This window comes from Pongo abelii, chromosome X (assembly GCF_028885655.2).
Source record: "Pongo abelii isolate AG06213 chromosome X, NHGRI_mPonAbe1-v2.0_pri, whole genome shotgun sequence".
Lineage (NCBI taxonomy): Eukaryota > Metazoa > Chordata > Mammalia > Primates > Hominidae > Pongo > Pongo abelii.
Genome location: NC_072008.2, coordinates 15,918,804 through 15,935,540, shown reverse-complemented (window position 1 = coordinate 15,935,540; position 16,737 = coordinate 15,918,804). Strand labels below are relative to the sequence as shown.

The following is a 16,737-nucleotide window of genomic DNA, read 5'->3' as shown; positions in this document are numbered from 1 at the left end:
TGCCTTTTCTATTGCCTAGTATTAATGCTAGGCTTTGTCAGAGGAATGTAAAAAAGAGCCTTAAATCATTCTTTTTGCCCTCTTTGATAGACAAGTAGTTTAAAATTCTGTGCTCAGACTGTTTAACAATTCTTCTCAAATTTCAATGGAAGGGAGACATATAAAAGAGCACAAAAAGCAGGATTAGAATCAAGTATCCACTTGAAAATTCACTTGCTCTTCCCCTCACTATGCATGGCTCCTTCTCTTTGTAACTAAGTATGCAACAAGCTTTCAAGAATGAACAGGAATGCTTGCAGCAGTAACAAATGAACCTGGGAAAAAAAATCAGTGGCTTAATACAAAGTTATTTCTCATTCATTTCAAGTACAATAGGAGTGATGATGGTGGTAGTGGTTTGTGTATGTCTCTTCCTTGCAGTCATTCAGGAACTCAGGCTGGCAGGATACCCGGGTGTCATCATCCAAGTGGCAAAAGCAGGTCTGGGGAGGGAAGGAGGGAAGAAGGAAACAGACTTTCCTGTGGGAGCTTTTTATGGGCTAGACCTGTCACTTTTATTCCTATTTCATTGGCCAAATCTCAGCTCCATGGGCACACCTAACTACAGAGGAAGCAGCGGAATGAGGTCTAGCTGTGTGCTAAGGAAGAGAATGGGCAGGTTTTGATTACTACTTAGCGGTCTCTGGTCTCTGCCTTACCCCTGGGACACATTGATTCTGTCTAGCTGTTCCCTCTGGACTTCTTCCTTTCTACCCCATGTCTTCAATTGCTGACAAAATATTTCAGAGGTGACTCCTACTTGCCATGAGTAGTTGGGAAATACTTTTAAGGTAGTGATTTTCATCAAGTAAGCATCTGACTTTTATGATGCAACCTTCAAGTTTCCCTAAGCACTCCAGTGTCTGCCTTAGAATATTATAGCTGGGAAAACTGGCTAGCCATATGGAGAAAGCTGAAACTGGATCCTTTCCTTACACCTTATACAAAAATTAATTCAAGATGGACTAAAGACTTAAATGTTAGACCTAAACCCATAAAAACCTTAGAAGAAAACCTAGGCAATACCATTCAGGACATAGGCATGGGCAAGGACTTCATGTCTAAAACACCAAAAGCAATGGCAACAAAAGCCAAAATTGACAAATGGGATCTAATTAAACTAAAGAGCTTCTGCACAGCAAAAGAAACTACCATCAGAGTGAAAAGGCAACCTACAGAATGGGAGAAAATTTTTGCAATGTACTCATCTGACAAAGGGCTAATATCCAGAATCTACGAAGAACTCCAACAAATTTACAAGAAAAAAACCAAACAACCCCATCAAAAAGTGGGCGAAGGATATGAACAAACACTTCTCAAAAGAAGACATTTATGCAGCCAAAAGACACATGAAAAAATGCTCATCATCACTGGCCATCAGAGAAATGCAAATCAAAACCACAATGAGATACCATCTCACACCAGTTAGAATGGCAATCATTCAAAAGTCAGGAAACAACAGGTGCTGGAGAGGATGTGGAGAAATAGGAACACTTTTACACTGTTGGTGGGACTGTAAACTAGTTCAACCATTGTGGAAGACAGTGTGGCGATTCCTCACGGATCTAGAACTAGAAATACCATTTGACCCAGCCATCCCATTACTGGGTATATACCCAAAGGATTATAAATCATGCTGCTATAAAGACACATGCACATGTATGTTTATTGCGGCACTATTCACAATAGCAAAGACTTGGAACCAACCCAAATGTCCATCAATGATAGACTGGATTAAGAAAATGTGGCACATATACACCATGGAATACTATGCAGCCACAAAAAAGGATGAGTTCATGTCCTTTGTAGGGACACGGATGAAGCTGGAAACCATCATTCTCAGCAAACTATCGCAAGGACAAAAAACCAAACACTGCATGTTCTCACTCATAGGTGGGAATTGAACAATGAGAACACATGGACACAGGAAGGGGAACATCACACACCGGGGCCTGTCATGGGGTGGGGGGAGGGGGGAGGAATAGCATTAGGAGATATACCTAATGTAAATGATGAGTTAATGGGTGCAGCACACCAACACGGCACATGTATACATATGTAACAAACCTGCACATTGTGCACATGTACCCTATAACTTAAAGTATAATTTTTAAAAAAGATAAAAAAAAAGAATATTATAGTGCATTAGATTGTGTGGGGCATACAATGACCATATGTCATTCTCAGTTGTGCATACAGATTTAGCTTCAGGTGAATATAACTGGGAATATTACTCTTCTAATGTTCTCGGGCTTAATGAGGTCAGCGATTAAAAAAATATTCAGATCTCAAGTTTCCTTTAGACCATGAAAATTATATCACAACTTTCTAGTTGGATATCATAGCTTTTTTTGGTATAGAGCAATGGTTCTCAAAGTGTGGTTCCCAGACCAGCAGCATCAGCATTACCTGGAAACTTGTTAGTAATGCAGTTCTCAGGCCTCACCTCAGACCCCCTGAATCAGAAACTATGGGAATGAGGCCTAGCAACCTGTATTTTCACAAGTCCTCTAAGAGAATATTCTAGAACCACTGGTTTAGCGATTTGGAGTTGAGTTAGATCATTGTTGAAGCATTTCACTTCAAGGATCAAATCAAGACATTATTTGAAATCGTTCGTTTAAAACATACAGAATCTCTCTCTTATATTGCTGTGAATGAAGAGTGACAGAAATTCATCAAACGAAAATATTACGAAGAGCCCTGGGAGGTCATGAGAGCACATAGTTTTCAAACGTGTTGGTTACAGAAATCTAAGGTTCTATGAAGCATCTCTAGGGGTTTCCTAAAAGAAAATGTTCATACGTTTGGTTGATGACTATCCTTTGACCATCCAGGGTTTGTCTCTAAAAGACTGGAAATTCTGTGTCAGAAGAAATGGAGCTTTAGGACCAAGTCAATACCTTATTTGTCTTTGTATCTTCATTACCTTCCAGAGTGCCCCAGCATAAAGTAGATACCTAACAAACATTTACAATGTATGTATGGATGGAATAGGCATCTCATGGATTCAAGTGCTTAAGTAACTTTTACTAATATTATGGGGTCATTTTTTGAAAATCAGTTTGGATAGTTTATTCTAGTTGCTATTAAAGAATACTGACTGCTTTATGTATGCCCCCAGTCTTTTAAGCAGTTAAGGATTTTATCTAGCAGATATTAAGAATAATGGCTCCAACTCTGAGAAAGAAAGAGAGGGAGAGAGAGGGAGAGGGAGGAGAGAGAGAGAGAGAGAGAAAGAGACGGAGAGAGAGAGAGAGAGAAACTTATATGAAGATAGTGTTTGTTCCATTTCTTGAAATGTCTATAAAAATATGTTACTGCATGTTAATCTTTTCAGTGACTAACCCAGGCTTTCTTTCTCAACCTTGGCACTAGTGACATTTGGGGCTGGATCATTCTTTGCTATGGGATCTGTCTTGTCCATTGCAGGATGCTGGGCAGCATCCCTGGTCTCTGCCTACTAGATGCTGGCAGCATCACCTACTACTCCTAGTTGTGACAACCAAAATGTCTCCAGACACTGACAAGTGTCCCCTGAGAGGCAAAAGTGCCCAGGCTGAGAATCACTGCTCTATCCTAATGTTCATAGGGCAGTAGTAATTTTCCTGCATTTTATTCAAAGCTATGGAAACAGGCTTCGAGAAAGAGCATATGTTCCACATTTCTCTTTAGCTCATTGTTGAGGACTTTGGCAGTGACAGCTCTATCTATTTTGAAATGATTTGGTTCACAAATCCTCATTATTTTAGGCCATTTTTCTCCCTGGAACAACTTTATCTTTGGAGATGCAAATTCACAAACTCTAAACATCTTTTTTACACTTTCTGTGATCTACAAGGCTTCAGCACTGAATTCCATTATTGGGCATTTTTATTTAATAATTTCTAAATAATCTATAGACTGGCTAAAGGAACTCTGTATAAGTCCATAATACAGAGCTAGCAACTAATGGAATGGTTTTTATCTACTTCCTTAAAATATTTTTAAAAATTATTTAAGAAAAAACCTAAGTAAAATGTAATAATACCCTTTATTACATCCTACTGCAAGATTCTGTCCATGGAAAGAAATTCACCATTGCTTCTGGGATTTACTTCCTGGTATCTAAAGAATATGCTATTAATTCTAGTTCATGATTTATTTTAGATGTTATCTATTTTCTTCCCTTTAGCACATGAGAATTTAGCATTATTTCCATCTCCCCTCACTTCTGCTCCTCCATAATATCAATATATGACAATTTTTCTTTAAATCATCAGTGTTTAAATGATGAGCTGACAGTGTATCCTGACATCCTTATCGACATCCTCATGTAAATGTTCCCTCTCTTATTTTCCACGTGGGTATGTGTTTTAAATAGTCCCTTTTAAAAAAAATTAATGGTATTTTGAGACAGTGAGAGGATAAAAGTATATGGCCATCACACATTTAATAGGAAACTAAAATTATTTTTGAAAACTTTGGAAAGATTACATAAAAAGTCTCAAAATTTTATTGTTAGAAGGTAAAGATTTCTATTTTCCCCTCATCTCTTACATTTAGCATAAATGACAGTGAAGCATTTTTTTCAAATTTAAGAAACAAGTATAAAATCTGATTTTTAATTTTTCATTAAATGAATTTTGTATATAATTCTTGTATCAATATTAACACCAATAAATCAGGACCATCTAGAAAACAAAAACAGGATTAAAAAAGATAACCAATTGACATGACAGATGAAGAAGATACTAGGTGAGAAGAAACATGTATATAACAAAGCCTACAATTGGGAAATCGTGGGAATCAAAGTCAAGCAGTTAATTACTAACAAAGATGGCAACCATGTTTCTTTTGTCTTTCACAGTGAATGCATAATTAGCACTTAATACTAAGACTAGGGAATAAACCATCTACAATCTATTGAAAAAGACCATCTGCTTCTATAAATTTTGTTCTCATACACTTGCCAAAAGAAGAGAACATATTAACAAAATAATGGGCCCTGCACTGTTAATTGCTAGGTTGTTTGCAGTTGTGCTGTTGCTATTAGAATTTAATAAGCCATTCCTTCTGCTAAATTAATAAGCAGCCAAGATTATGTAATAGCTGCTTTCAGCTGCTAATTATTTTTCCCACAATTCCTTCCCCTCCCTACCCCTACCCCCACCTTTTTTTGACTAGGAGCAGGAAAGGAGACTGCCAGTATGTCATCAGCAAGTCTCCCGTCCTCATTTTCAGAGCAACATTAGGAGCATAATCAGAGTTTAAACTTGGAGGTGGCTATCTCAGGAACCTTGAGGATATAAGTGTTTTGTACAGAAAAAGAGAAAAGCAGCATTTGGATTCAGAGGGCGAGTTTTCATTGTGAACTATCTTTTAACTGGTTAATGGCATCTGTTTCTTGTAGTAAGAGAGAAATGGGACATTCGAAAGCACCTTTGGGGCATGACTGGGTAGGGAGAAATCTGGTGGGGGCGAGGGGGACCTAAAGAACTACAGAAAGCCAGCTCCGTGCCGTGTGTCGTCCCCTTTCTTTAATATTCCAGTATACATTAATCATACACGTTAATGGGAAACTTTCCAAGCAGCACAGTAGTGCTTGAAAAGGGGAAGTATTACACATTTCTGTTTTGTCATACAAAAGCATTTTTTAAAAGCCCCCAAAACTACTGTCTTAGTTTCATAGATACTATAATGCACACAAAAAGAATATAATCCCTAATAAAGGATTCCTTTACATTGATTACATTTAGCTTCGTGAAAAATTTAGCTTTTCTTTTTTTACTTTAGACCATTAAAAAAATTCTGGCGACTATACTTAGGAACCTCTGCAAAAGGGGCATGGCCCAACAAAAACAATTGTCTCGCTTCCTTTGTAAGAACCTAGGTGACTCGGGTAATGAATAGCATTTCGATATGGGAAACCCGTGGCTCTTCAAGGAAGGTCACCTAATCCCGTGGGACTCCCCTTTCCTTATCTGTAAATGACTAGATGATTCATCCATTCTATCATTCAGAAAATTATGAACATCCATTATGCCCCGGCATTACGCTCAGCATTACAGCTCTTAACAAATTTATCACTTTATAGTCTTTATCAGTCAACTCACTTTTATTAGTTGTGTTATATACCAGGCAGTGAACTAGCTTGAGATGCAAAATGAATACAATTTAAGGTGTGCTAAATAAAGGCTAACGGGCATGTGGGTGAAAGAGGGAATCGCTCTTACAGGGTTTTAGGGTGAGGCTTCATAGGAGATGTGACATTTGAGAGCAGGGACATGCCAGGCACAGCAAGTCGTCGGCAGTGCCAAACTCGAACCCAGGCGGCTGGTGGGGCGACCCAGTGTGAAGGAAGCGGGATCTCGAAGGTGAGGTGCTGTCCAGGCTTTTCAGCCGAACGGACAGTAACTCATCCAGTCCGCAGCACCGAGGATGGGCGAGGCGAGCCCAGGGAACAGACTCCCGCGAAGCTCGGGGCGGAAGGTGTTTGGGCTAGGGCTGGAGCAGTGCAATGGGAAGGAGAGGCCGGATTCCGGACAATTTTGAGGCAGAATGATAGCAAAAGGCCCGTGAATGCGTGACGAGCTCCACAGAACAGCTGACTTGTTTTTCCAGAGTTGCAGCATTCCCTCATCCCCTCCCACCCTCCTCGTCAGCCGTCACACCTCCCCGACCCACCCTCTGGGGACACAGAGAATCATTAGAGCTCGAACGTGGCTCTTCGCTGTCCGGAACTTCCCTGCCCCGCACCATCCGCTAGGCTAAGGACGCTGCAGAATCCCGTCCTCCTATCATTAAACAAACAGGACAGCCGCCCGCGCGCGTCCCGGAGGCACCAGCAGGAGCGCGCGGGCGCGCGGGCCCGGCAGACGCCGCTTCCGGGTCACGTGGCCCGGCTTCCGGTTCGCACCACCCCTCTGCGAAGAAACCTCCAATCGGCTTCCTTGGACTCAGCGCTTACCCGCGCTGCCTCCGGTGCCGCTGGCGACCGCTGAGCCGCTTCCCGCGCATCGCCTAGCCCGCCCCTCAGCTCGCCGCAGCCCCGGCTCCTCCCTCGTCCGGCCCCCGGGGCGGGGTCTGTCAGCTTGCCCTCCCCTCTCCGCCTAATCCTGCCCTCCGCCAGCCGGGTCCCCTCCCCACAGCACCACGGCTTCTCTTCCTCAGCACGGCGACAGGGGCTTCCCCTTCGCCGCCGCCGCCGCCGCCGGCCAAGCTCCGCCGCGCCCGCGGCCCGCGGCCGCCGTAAGTCCCTGGGGACGAAAGGGGGCGCCGAGGATGGGGGAGACGGGGAGGGAGGGCTGGGCGCGCCCCCCGCCACCCCGCGCGCGCCCCGACGACCCCACCCCGAGCCTGCCCGGCCCGCCACTGGGTCGCCGCGCCCGCAACTCACTTCTCTCCGCGTCCGCGCCCTCCGCACCACTCCGCGCCGCTCCCGGGGATGTGGGGGCCAGTCCCGGGCTCCGCGACAGCCTCGCGGCACCTGTGGTTCGGGAATCGCCTCAAGTTTTGCGGGGCGCTTTCGGGAGGGGCCGGGGGCGGTGGCGGCCGAGGACTCTTGGCGCCCCCTGCGCGGCGGCGGATGCCATTGTCTGCTCCGCTCCTTGCCTGTCACCTCGCCCGGGCTTGGTCAGTGATGGAGTGTGGCCTCGGGAGTCGGGGGTAGGCACCGGCGACGGCCGGACCCGAGGAACGCTGGCCCCGAGCCCGCGCCGCAGCTGAGCCCATTGTTTTTAATGCCAGTCTCGAGGAATTGTGGTGCCCTGTGATTTGCGGCAAAATCAAAGCGTTGGTTTTTAACACGAGGGAAGGAATACTCGTGCCTTGCAACCGGGTTTCGTCCCATGTTAGGACATAATTTATTTTAAGGAGAATACATTGTTTTTTCGTCCTGCAAAGTGGTAGGGCGGATACAGGACCCTGCTCCAGACAGCCTTGAGCCCATACTCTTCGCAAGCAAACCCTCACCCTTTCTGGTCACCAAGATCTAGGAATACGAGGTCCATTCTTTTCCAAGTTCTGGTAACGGGTTTGCAGTAAATGTCCAGTTGATGCTTCACTTGCTGCCCCCTTCGAATGCCATCTTCAGGACTTGCACGGGAGGCACTTTGGTATCACCTAATAATGTCCTTATATTTTGTTCCCCTGACGCATTTTAAGTGAGGTAACAGGGCCATTTTAACTTTACTAAAGTTGAATTGCCACGTCACACATTTCTAGATATCTTATTGATACCTTTTTGGGTGGTTACAAAAAGCGACGATAATTTCTTACCGAAATTTAGGGCCCATTTTTATTCTATATTGGTTCTGTAAATTTCCCCTCTCCGTGTTCAAATTCAAGATGGTGTGGTGAATCTTGAGAATCATGCTTGAATCTTATTTGCAGTAATGCTGTTAAAGGAACTTAACAGTGGTTAAAAGAAAAAAGGATATGTGTGTGAATTCTGCCTTTAAATTACCTTTGTAGAAACAATACTTCTGTTTGCAGTTGAGATGACCAATTGGATTACAAAAAGCTTGGCGTTAAAAATGAAACATGCAGACTAATCAACACATTTGCAGATCACAAATAAATACATACAAATTAGTTTAAGTATAAAACAGTAGAATTCAGCATCCACTCTATCTGTAGATACTATTTTTTATTTTAAATGAAGTATTTCATGTGATGTTTCAATGCTAAATCTTATTTAATAAGTGTAAATCTTATTGTGGCCTTTTAAACGTTTGTTTTCTTTTTCATAATACATTAACTCAGTTCTAGATTTTGTACATATTTAAGTTGGAATGTTTTAAAAGTCAGATGAAAACATACTTTTTTATTAAGGAAAATTTGTATTTATGGGATTTTTCGGTGAATATTTTGGATCATTCTGTTTTGCTTAAAATATGCCATCATAAACTGAGGAGAACATTCCAAGATATAAGCTACTGTCTACAAGTAATTCACCCTGGAACTAGAACGGCCTCAGGATGAAAAATAGCAGGTCTTCCGTTTCTTTCAAAAGTACCCAAACCAGTTGATGTCTACCATTCTCTTTTGATGCATATGGAGAGTGTGTAATGTATAGGAGAGGTAGAAAGTAGTTTCTTAAATTGAAAGAGTAATCTTTATTTTTCTTCAAAAATTTCACTTTAGCTTATTACCCATTTTTCTTTCTTCTCCTGCACACTCCCCTCCAAACTTAATGTGGAACAAGGTGGGATTGGAAGGTTTGCATCTAGAGGAAGATCTGTCCAAAATAATTTCTTGCTATTTTAATTGGCATAGAAATATTGATGGCTAAAATCATCTGTCATGTAAATACCCCATCCCCCAAAGCTTCTCTGTGAAACACATAATCTTAACTTTATTGATTCAAAGTATTAAATGTAATCTTGATTTTATTTATCTTAACAGATGCAGTTTATGTTGCTTTTTAGTCGTCAGGGAAAGCTTCGACTGCAAAAATGGTATGTCCCACTATCAGACAAAGAGAAGAAAAAGATCACAAGAGAACTTGTTCAGACCGTTTTAGCACGGAAACCTAAAATGTGCAGCTTCCTTGAGTGGCGAGATCTGAAGATTGTTTACAAAAGGTATAATTTTTATTTGTCAGAAAGGTGAAATAGAATCAAATGTTAGGTCATTTAGGAAATTGCAGACTTTAGTGATGACATTTGTAAATAATGATTAATAAAGATTTAGATGAAATAGGTTTAAGGTAAAGCTTTGTGTTTTTAAAATAACTGGTGTTTTGATTGATAATTACTGAGGCTGAAATGATAAAGGCAGGGAAATCATTTGAAAACTAGTTATATAATTAAAGGCAGAAATGATTATTCATGCTTAATCATCTTTATAGAAGAGTTTAATGAATTCATTTCATTGCAGGGGAAAGTAGGGTCAGTATTTTAAATTGTGTGAGTAATTCTCTGAATTTAGACAAGTACAGATAGAGTCTAATTCTTTTTCCCCGAAAATTATAAAGTAATGACTAATATTTGACATGCCTTTTATCTGATTTTTAGAATCTTACTCACTTGTAAATACCTTGACTATGTAGACTGTTTCAATCACATAGATGTTTTAAAAACTTTGTGTATATATGAGATGTGTTTGTAAGCGGCATTTATTAACTTTTAAGTACCCTTGTTGCTATGGTGGGGGTGCAATTAAATATGACAGATAATTTTGCCAAGGACAGATTTTTTAAAAAATTTGATGTTACAAAATGACTCATAGATTGGCTTTTAACACTAAAATTTTTTTAATGCTATACATCTTTATTTTATAAATATCTGAAACCCTGAATACCCTAAAATAAATTTCTCAAGATTGTTCTAAGTAGGTTAAAAGAAATAAACTTTCTTCTTTTACAGAACATTTTTTGAGGGGACATTTACTTCATTCCCCATTTGTTTCTTTTTGAATAATTTGCTGAATTTAAGATAAGAGCATTTCTGCATATAAAAAGTTCTCTTGTGTGGGGAGTATGCGTGGAAGTAACAGTATGGGATACAATGAGGGTGGGAGAGAAGTCTGGTTTTCTTCTCAGCTTCCCTTTATTACACTCCAAATATGGGTTGGATATTTCGTCAGGGAGATGGCTGCGAAGAAATGGAGATTACAAGACACAGAGAGTTTCTTAAATATTGAGGACTCCTCTTTATTATTGAATGATCTTTGGTGATTTTGTATCTTTGGGTGATTTTGTATCCAGTGTTTCGTTTGGTCTTATTAAAGATCATAGAAAAATCGTATCATTTGAGAGGTGAGAGATGTTTTACGGTGATCTAGTCAGGTGATTTTGTTTTGTTTTGTTTTGTTTTAAGCTTTTTGCCCCATGGGTAGAACCTTAAATAAAATGAGTGGAAGTGAGGCTGCTCCTTGTGAAATCAGGAATGAGGATCCTGTATCCTGGCTCACTTGGCCTTTACCCCTCTGCACAGGAGACAGTTCTTGAGTTTGAAAACTGCCGTTGTTGATCAAACTTCAATTTTACAAAGAATGCAAATTTGGGAGAAGTGACTTGTCTAGGGCCATATGCCAGTTAGTGATTGACATGGGGCTGCAACTCAGATCTTAAGCTTAGAGGCAAAGATTTTAAACAGGGCTGGAAAAAGATCAGGTTTACATATCTTAAAAGATTGAACTGAGACAATGGATGAGGGCAGGAGGGGCTGAGACTGGCACCTGCAGGATCAGTAGGAGACTACGTGAGATCTTGAACCCAGGTGCTAGAAAGGAGAGCTGTCACTAAATAGCCATTATCAAATAGGTAGGTTTGATAAGACTTGGTCACCTCTAGAAGTGGGAAGAATATGGGAGGCCGAGGCAGGAGAATCGCTTGAGCCCAGGAGTTCAAGTCCAGCCGTGGCAGCTTAGTGAGACCCCGCCGTCTCTACAATTAAAAAAAAAAAAAAAATTAGCTGGGCGTGGTGGCATGCACCTGTAGTCCTAGCTGCTCTGGAGGCTGAGGTGGGAGGATTGATTGTGCCTGGGAGTTCAAGCCTGCACTGAGCCCTGATTGGGCCACTGCACTCCAACCTAGGTGACAGAGTGAGACCCTCAACAACAACAACAAAGCGGAGAGAGCAGCGAAGGAAAGAGAGGAGTGGGGTGATCTCTACATTTCTGGTTTGCTGATGGGGTACAAGGTGAGCTAGAGAACTCGGCTCATTTTGGGGTGAGTTGATTTGGGGATGTCTATGTGACTTTCATTAAGAGAAGCCTGATTTTCTGGTGGGATGTGGTTGGTGGAGGTATGGAAGTCTGGGGAAAATAAGACAAAGTATTAGATCACCAGCATTCAAGTGGCAGGCAAAGGAGATGAAGAAGGGACCTTCAGAATGGAATGAGAAATTTCACCAATGCCAGATATTGCATAAAGTTCAATGAAAGTGAGGAAGGAATCTGGTAGATTTTATAGTGAGCATTTCATATAATGCCCTTTGCCAGAACATTTTCAGTGGAATAGTGGAGATAGAACTCTCGATGTAATGGGGCGAAGTGTGAAGAGGTGGAGAAATTTAAATAGCATGTGTAGACTATTTTGGGGAACTTTGCTGTGAAGGACAGGAGACGAGGTGGTAACCACTCATAGACATAGGAGTGGGGGACAAGGTTTTTAAAAAAGAAGGTGTGAGAGGCTTAAGCTTATTTCTAGATAGGGGAAGGAGTCCCCCATGTGGAGGAGGAAAATACCAGCAAGGGATTCAATCCCAGGAATGGGCTGTTATGGGAAGAAAGGAAAGCACTGCTTGGTGTTCATGCACATGTCACTCAGCCCATCCGTCTGTGTTGAGCCACTACTTTTTCTTTTGAAAGCTACAAAGAGTATCTAATCCAACTCTGATACTTACATCAAGCACCTTTAAATAAAAGGTGGACTTAAAAAAAACAGCTTTATTGAGATATCAGTCATATACAAAAGGTGGAATTTATCAGCTCTTTCTCTATACGTTCCCCCTTCCATTTCATACTGAAAACCTCATCTACTCTACCACTTACGGACATATTTTTTGTTGGTATAAACAGGTGATTTGTTTTCCCTACTGCTGGAAGCGAAGAGCTTTTTAAGCAGGAGAATTACTGCTTAGCTCCTGAGAAATTCTGGACTAGGACTTCTGCTGTTCATATCAGCAAGTGATTTTTGTTAAATTATCTCATCTACATTCTTCATCCTGAGTATTTGGCATACAAATTCCCCCTTTTGAGGGGGGGATGATGGATAAGAATAATTAATATTAGCTGAAAAGACAGACTGAAAATCTGGGGACTTAAGTTCTGTTCCCTTTGTAACGTTAGCTAGTTTTATGACTTTAAACAAGTCACTTTGTTTCCTTATCTCTAAAATAAATGCTCTTGAAGATCCCTTCAAGACAGGATACTATGCTTTTTTGATTCCTGTTTTGTATAGCATTTTGTGGAAGAGTCACTGGATTAACGTCTTTTAAAATTAATTTAAAAACATATATATCTCCAAATTACTAGCCTGATAATTTGTTAAAGAATACTTATTGATTTTCTTTACTAACAAAAGAATTTTTAATGACATACCAGTGGGTATTGAGAACACTTTAGCTACATTCACCCACAGTCAGCTGATATTTAGCTGATATTTAGCTGACTGCGGATAAGTCATGTGTTTTGAATATAAGAATAGGCACTTTCAGATGTTTTCTGAGTGCCAGTAATTAGAGTAAGCCTTAATCCACTGTGCTAAAAATAACCAAACATACCTTTCTTCTTACTAGTCTATTATTAATTTTACTTCAGATTTAGACTTACAAATAGGCACTAAGAGAACAAAATGAGCTCATTATTGAATTTTTTAAAACCATCTGGTCCTAAATATAGGAAGTACACTTCAGGTTCTCTTGGTAATCTTTTACTAAATCAGTATGGCATTTTTTACTTCTCTCCTCTTCAAAGCTCTTAAAATATTGTTTTGAGCACATTTTAATTTTTGCCAGGTATGGGATTACTTTAATGCAATTGCTGGCTATAGTTTTTAATGTAAAACTTGGGCTCTAGAGTTAAATTGCTGTTCCTAGGCAAGGTTACTCAAACCTGGGTCTCTTATCAATGCAAATAATAATGGTATCTCATGGATACGGTTGTTGTGAGGATTAGAATGGTAAAATATGCAAAAGCCTTAGCTAACATTTAGTGTCTCATGTAGGGCAAGGATTCAGTGAATGGTACTTAATTATTATGTTTCTGTTTTTTTCCTGCCCTAAGCTTTCTGGAAAGAGGTACATTATTATCCTGATAGCTATCTGTTCACCTACACCAAATAATTCATTAATTTGATTATTCTTTTTCCATTCTGAGTGAAAGTAAACATTACTGGCTGGGGCTTAGACACATCGTTTCTGATGATTTTTAAATTAATGCTTCCAAGTGATTCATGCAGTTTAGGACCTTCGACTAGTGTTTAAGTGCTTTTTATTTGTAAGGAAAGAGGCAGTACTGTGGATAAGGAGTGAGGATGGTACGAGCATTAGATTGTTTAACAGTAGCATGAGGAAATCTTAAATAAAAGGAATTTTACTTGAAACTGTTAGTAAACTTTGTATAATAAATTATTTAGCATTCTGTTCCTATCAGCTAGTCATATCTGGTTTTTAATCTACCATTTTTATGTCAGTCCCTTTAATCTTTAGTTTTCTTAAATCAGGGAGTCTTATGTATCATTTATCAGTTTCCTCAAATTCAAAGTTCTATTTAATGAGCATGGGTTAGGGAGGATGGATAGTTGGAATACTCCATTCTCTTTTAAATAGATAAACAAAAACAGAGTAATGATGGGAAAGAGAGGGAGCACTTTGTTAAACTTGGCATTGATGCCCTGTTTTGTCTTCCATGACTTATTCCCTTCACAATGATGATAAATGAACACATGTGAATACCTCCTCTCAATAAGACTACAGTAGCCCCACCATTTTAAATAACTTACTGAGTGTGGAAGTCAGGTAGAGTAGACATGCACAAAGTCATGATATATATGCCAAGTGAGTTTGTATGATACAGTGGAAAAAGGCCTGGAGTTAAGGTCAAAAGATCAGGTTTCTTATCCCAGTACTAGCACTTATAGGTGCTGTACTCTTAAGCCTCATTTTTTTTTTTTTTTGTCTTTTTTTAATCTGTGATCAAGGATGAAAGATAGTACTTGCTGTTGAAAACATCAAATAAGATGAAATGGTTTTAATAATGAAATTAATGCTGTTGTGTGAATACTAGTTATTTTCATACTAAGGAGCAAGAATTCATTGAGTCTCAAAACAGGTTGTTCGTGTTATTCTGTATACAGTATTATTTTACATTAATGCTACGAGCAGTAACTGCCCATTGTGTTTTCTAAAAATCATTTAAGTGATCTTCAGTGAAAATTATAATCTCCACTGAGATGTTCTGTGTTTAGCCTATCTTAGGTTTTTATTTTCTTTCTTTTCAAAAGCCTTAAGTACATGTAAACCATTTTAAAATGCCCTTTTAATCCCCCTCAAAGGACTTGCTATGCCTCAAGGTTGAAGTTTTGCTTCCTTGGGTCAAGCATAACCTGATTCCATATGCTAGAATCCTAATTTGAAGGAGAATATAAGTTTCCCAACCTTATTCCCTCTTCTAGGGTAAATAAACTACACTTCAGTTCAACAGTGTAGAACTTGGTAAATTTGAGGACAGGCCTCTGTTTCCCTTAAGTGACAGGAACTTTCTGTTCTCTTTCTCTAACTTCTGTAATAACGTGGAGCTGTTGTTCTTTTCGTGCGGTTTATTCCGCAATCCTAGAAACCTTTTTAAAAACAATTCTATGCTGTTAGAAGTCAAGAACATAGTTACCCTTGGGGGTGGGAGGTTGTGACTGGGAGAGGGTAGCAGAGGAGTTTCAGGGTTCAGTAGTGTTCAGCTTCTTGATCTGGGTGCTGATGTATAGTTGAGTTCACTTTGAAAATTTATTGAGCTTGTAGGACTTAAGGTCTTCTCTGTGTGTATATTATACATATTCCAATAAAATATCCCAAAATATTGACCTCATCTTGACATTATCTTCAACAAGTCCTCCTTCAATTGGAAGGTTTGTTTTCTTACAGTTTGAATTAATCTGCTATATATTTTGTTTTAATTAAGTAAACTTAGGAAAAACCTGGGTCTGCTATGTTTTAAAATGTTTATAGAAAAGAACCTGAAAGGAAGAAGGGCAAAATCACGTATTCTAAGTTGTATGATTATTTTGTTTTTTTCTTTTTGCTTGCCTATGCTTTTCAAAATTTCTCTTATGCATTTATTACTTTTGTAGTCTGAGAAAAATCTGTACTGTTGTGAAAGAAGAAATAAACTGTATAAACTTGGGGCCTTTCATAATAGGATGTGAAAATATATTTAGAAAACACCATTATAGGGTAACAGTTTTTTTCACATTTCTACTTTGTTACAGATATGCTAGTCTGTATTTTTGCTGTGCTATTGAGGATCAGGACAATGAACTAATTACCCTGGAAATAATTCATCGTTATGTGGAATTACTTGACAAGTATTTCGGCAGTGTGAGTAGTATTTTATTTTAGGAAATTGAATGCCATAGTATTTTTTGGAAGCTTTTCTCTAACAGGTTTATTATTTGGTTGTCTTGGGGATTCTAACCGCGGGAGAGGGTGGGAATGACTGTTTATTAGTAGAAATTATTAAGTTGTCCATATTGGGAACATGCAGAGCCCAGTCTTATTTAGCTTGTGGGAATATGTTTTCAAGTACTTGAGATTTGGAAATTAAGCTTACTTAAACCAGTGATACTTAGTCATTTTTAGAAAGAGTTAAGATTGATTCACTCTAGTTCGATTTTATTCACTACCTGATAGTGAATAAGCATCTGCTTCTGCAAGTTTTAACAATTTTTTCTTTTCTTTTTTCTTTTTTTTTTTCCTTTTAAGGTCTGTGAACTAGATATCATCTTTAATTTTGAGAAGGCTTATTTTATTTTGGATGAGTTTCTTTTGGGAGGGGAAGTTCAGGAAACATCCAAGAAAAATGTCCTTAAAGCAATTGAGCAGGCCGATCTACTGCAGGAGGTAAGCTACTTATTCTCTTCACTAGGCACTAGCATGTTTTGCTCTTGCTGGGGAAGTCTCATCATTCTTAACAGTTTCAGAAAGTACTCTGAAGCATGCTTGGCATGTAGTGTCCATCCATGTGCAGTTTATTGACTGGAATATGTGTCAGTCACGT

The 16,737-nt window shown here is 39.6% G+C and overlaps 1 protein-coding gene across 7 annotated transcripts in view; it reads left to right on the top strand.

Moving 5' to 3' along the window:
* The first annotated feature begins 7,127 nt into the window (after window positions 1-7,127).
* Window positions 7,128-16,737, top strand: part of AP1S2 (adaptor related protein complex 1 subunit sigma 2) — a 28,922-nt gene continuing 19,312 nt past the window's right edge. For all 7 annotated transcript variants that reach the window (XR_010138968.1, XM_009234615.3, XM_002831417.6 and 4 more), the window contains exons 1-4: window positions 7,128-7,269; window positions 9,427-9,605; window positions 15,950-16,058; window positions 16,443-16,580. Coding sequence is in view for 6 of the 7 variants with exons in the window: in XM_009234615.3 (XP_009232890.1) it covers window positions 9,427-9,605; window positions 15,950-16,058; window positions 16,443-16,580 (426 nt within the window). In the remaining variant the exon portion in view is untranslated. The remainder of the gene's footprint in view (window positions 7,270-9,426; window positions 9,606-15,949; window positions 16,059-16,442; window positions 16,581-16,737) is intronic.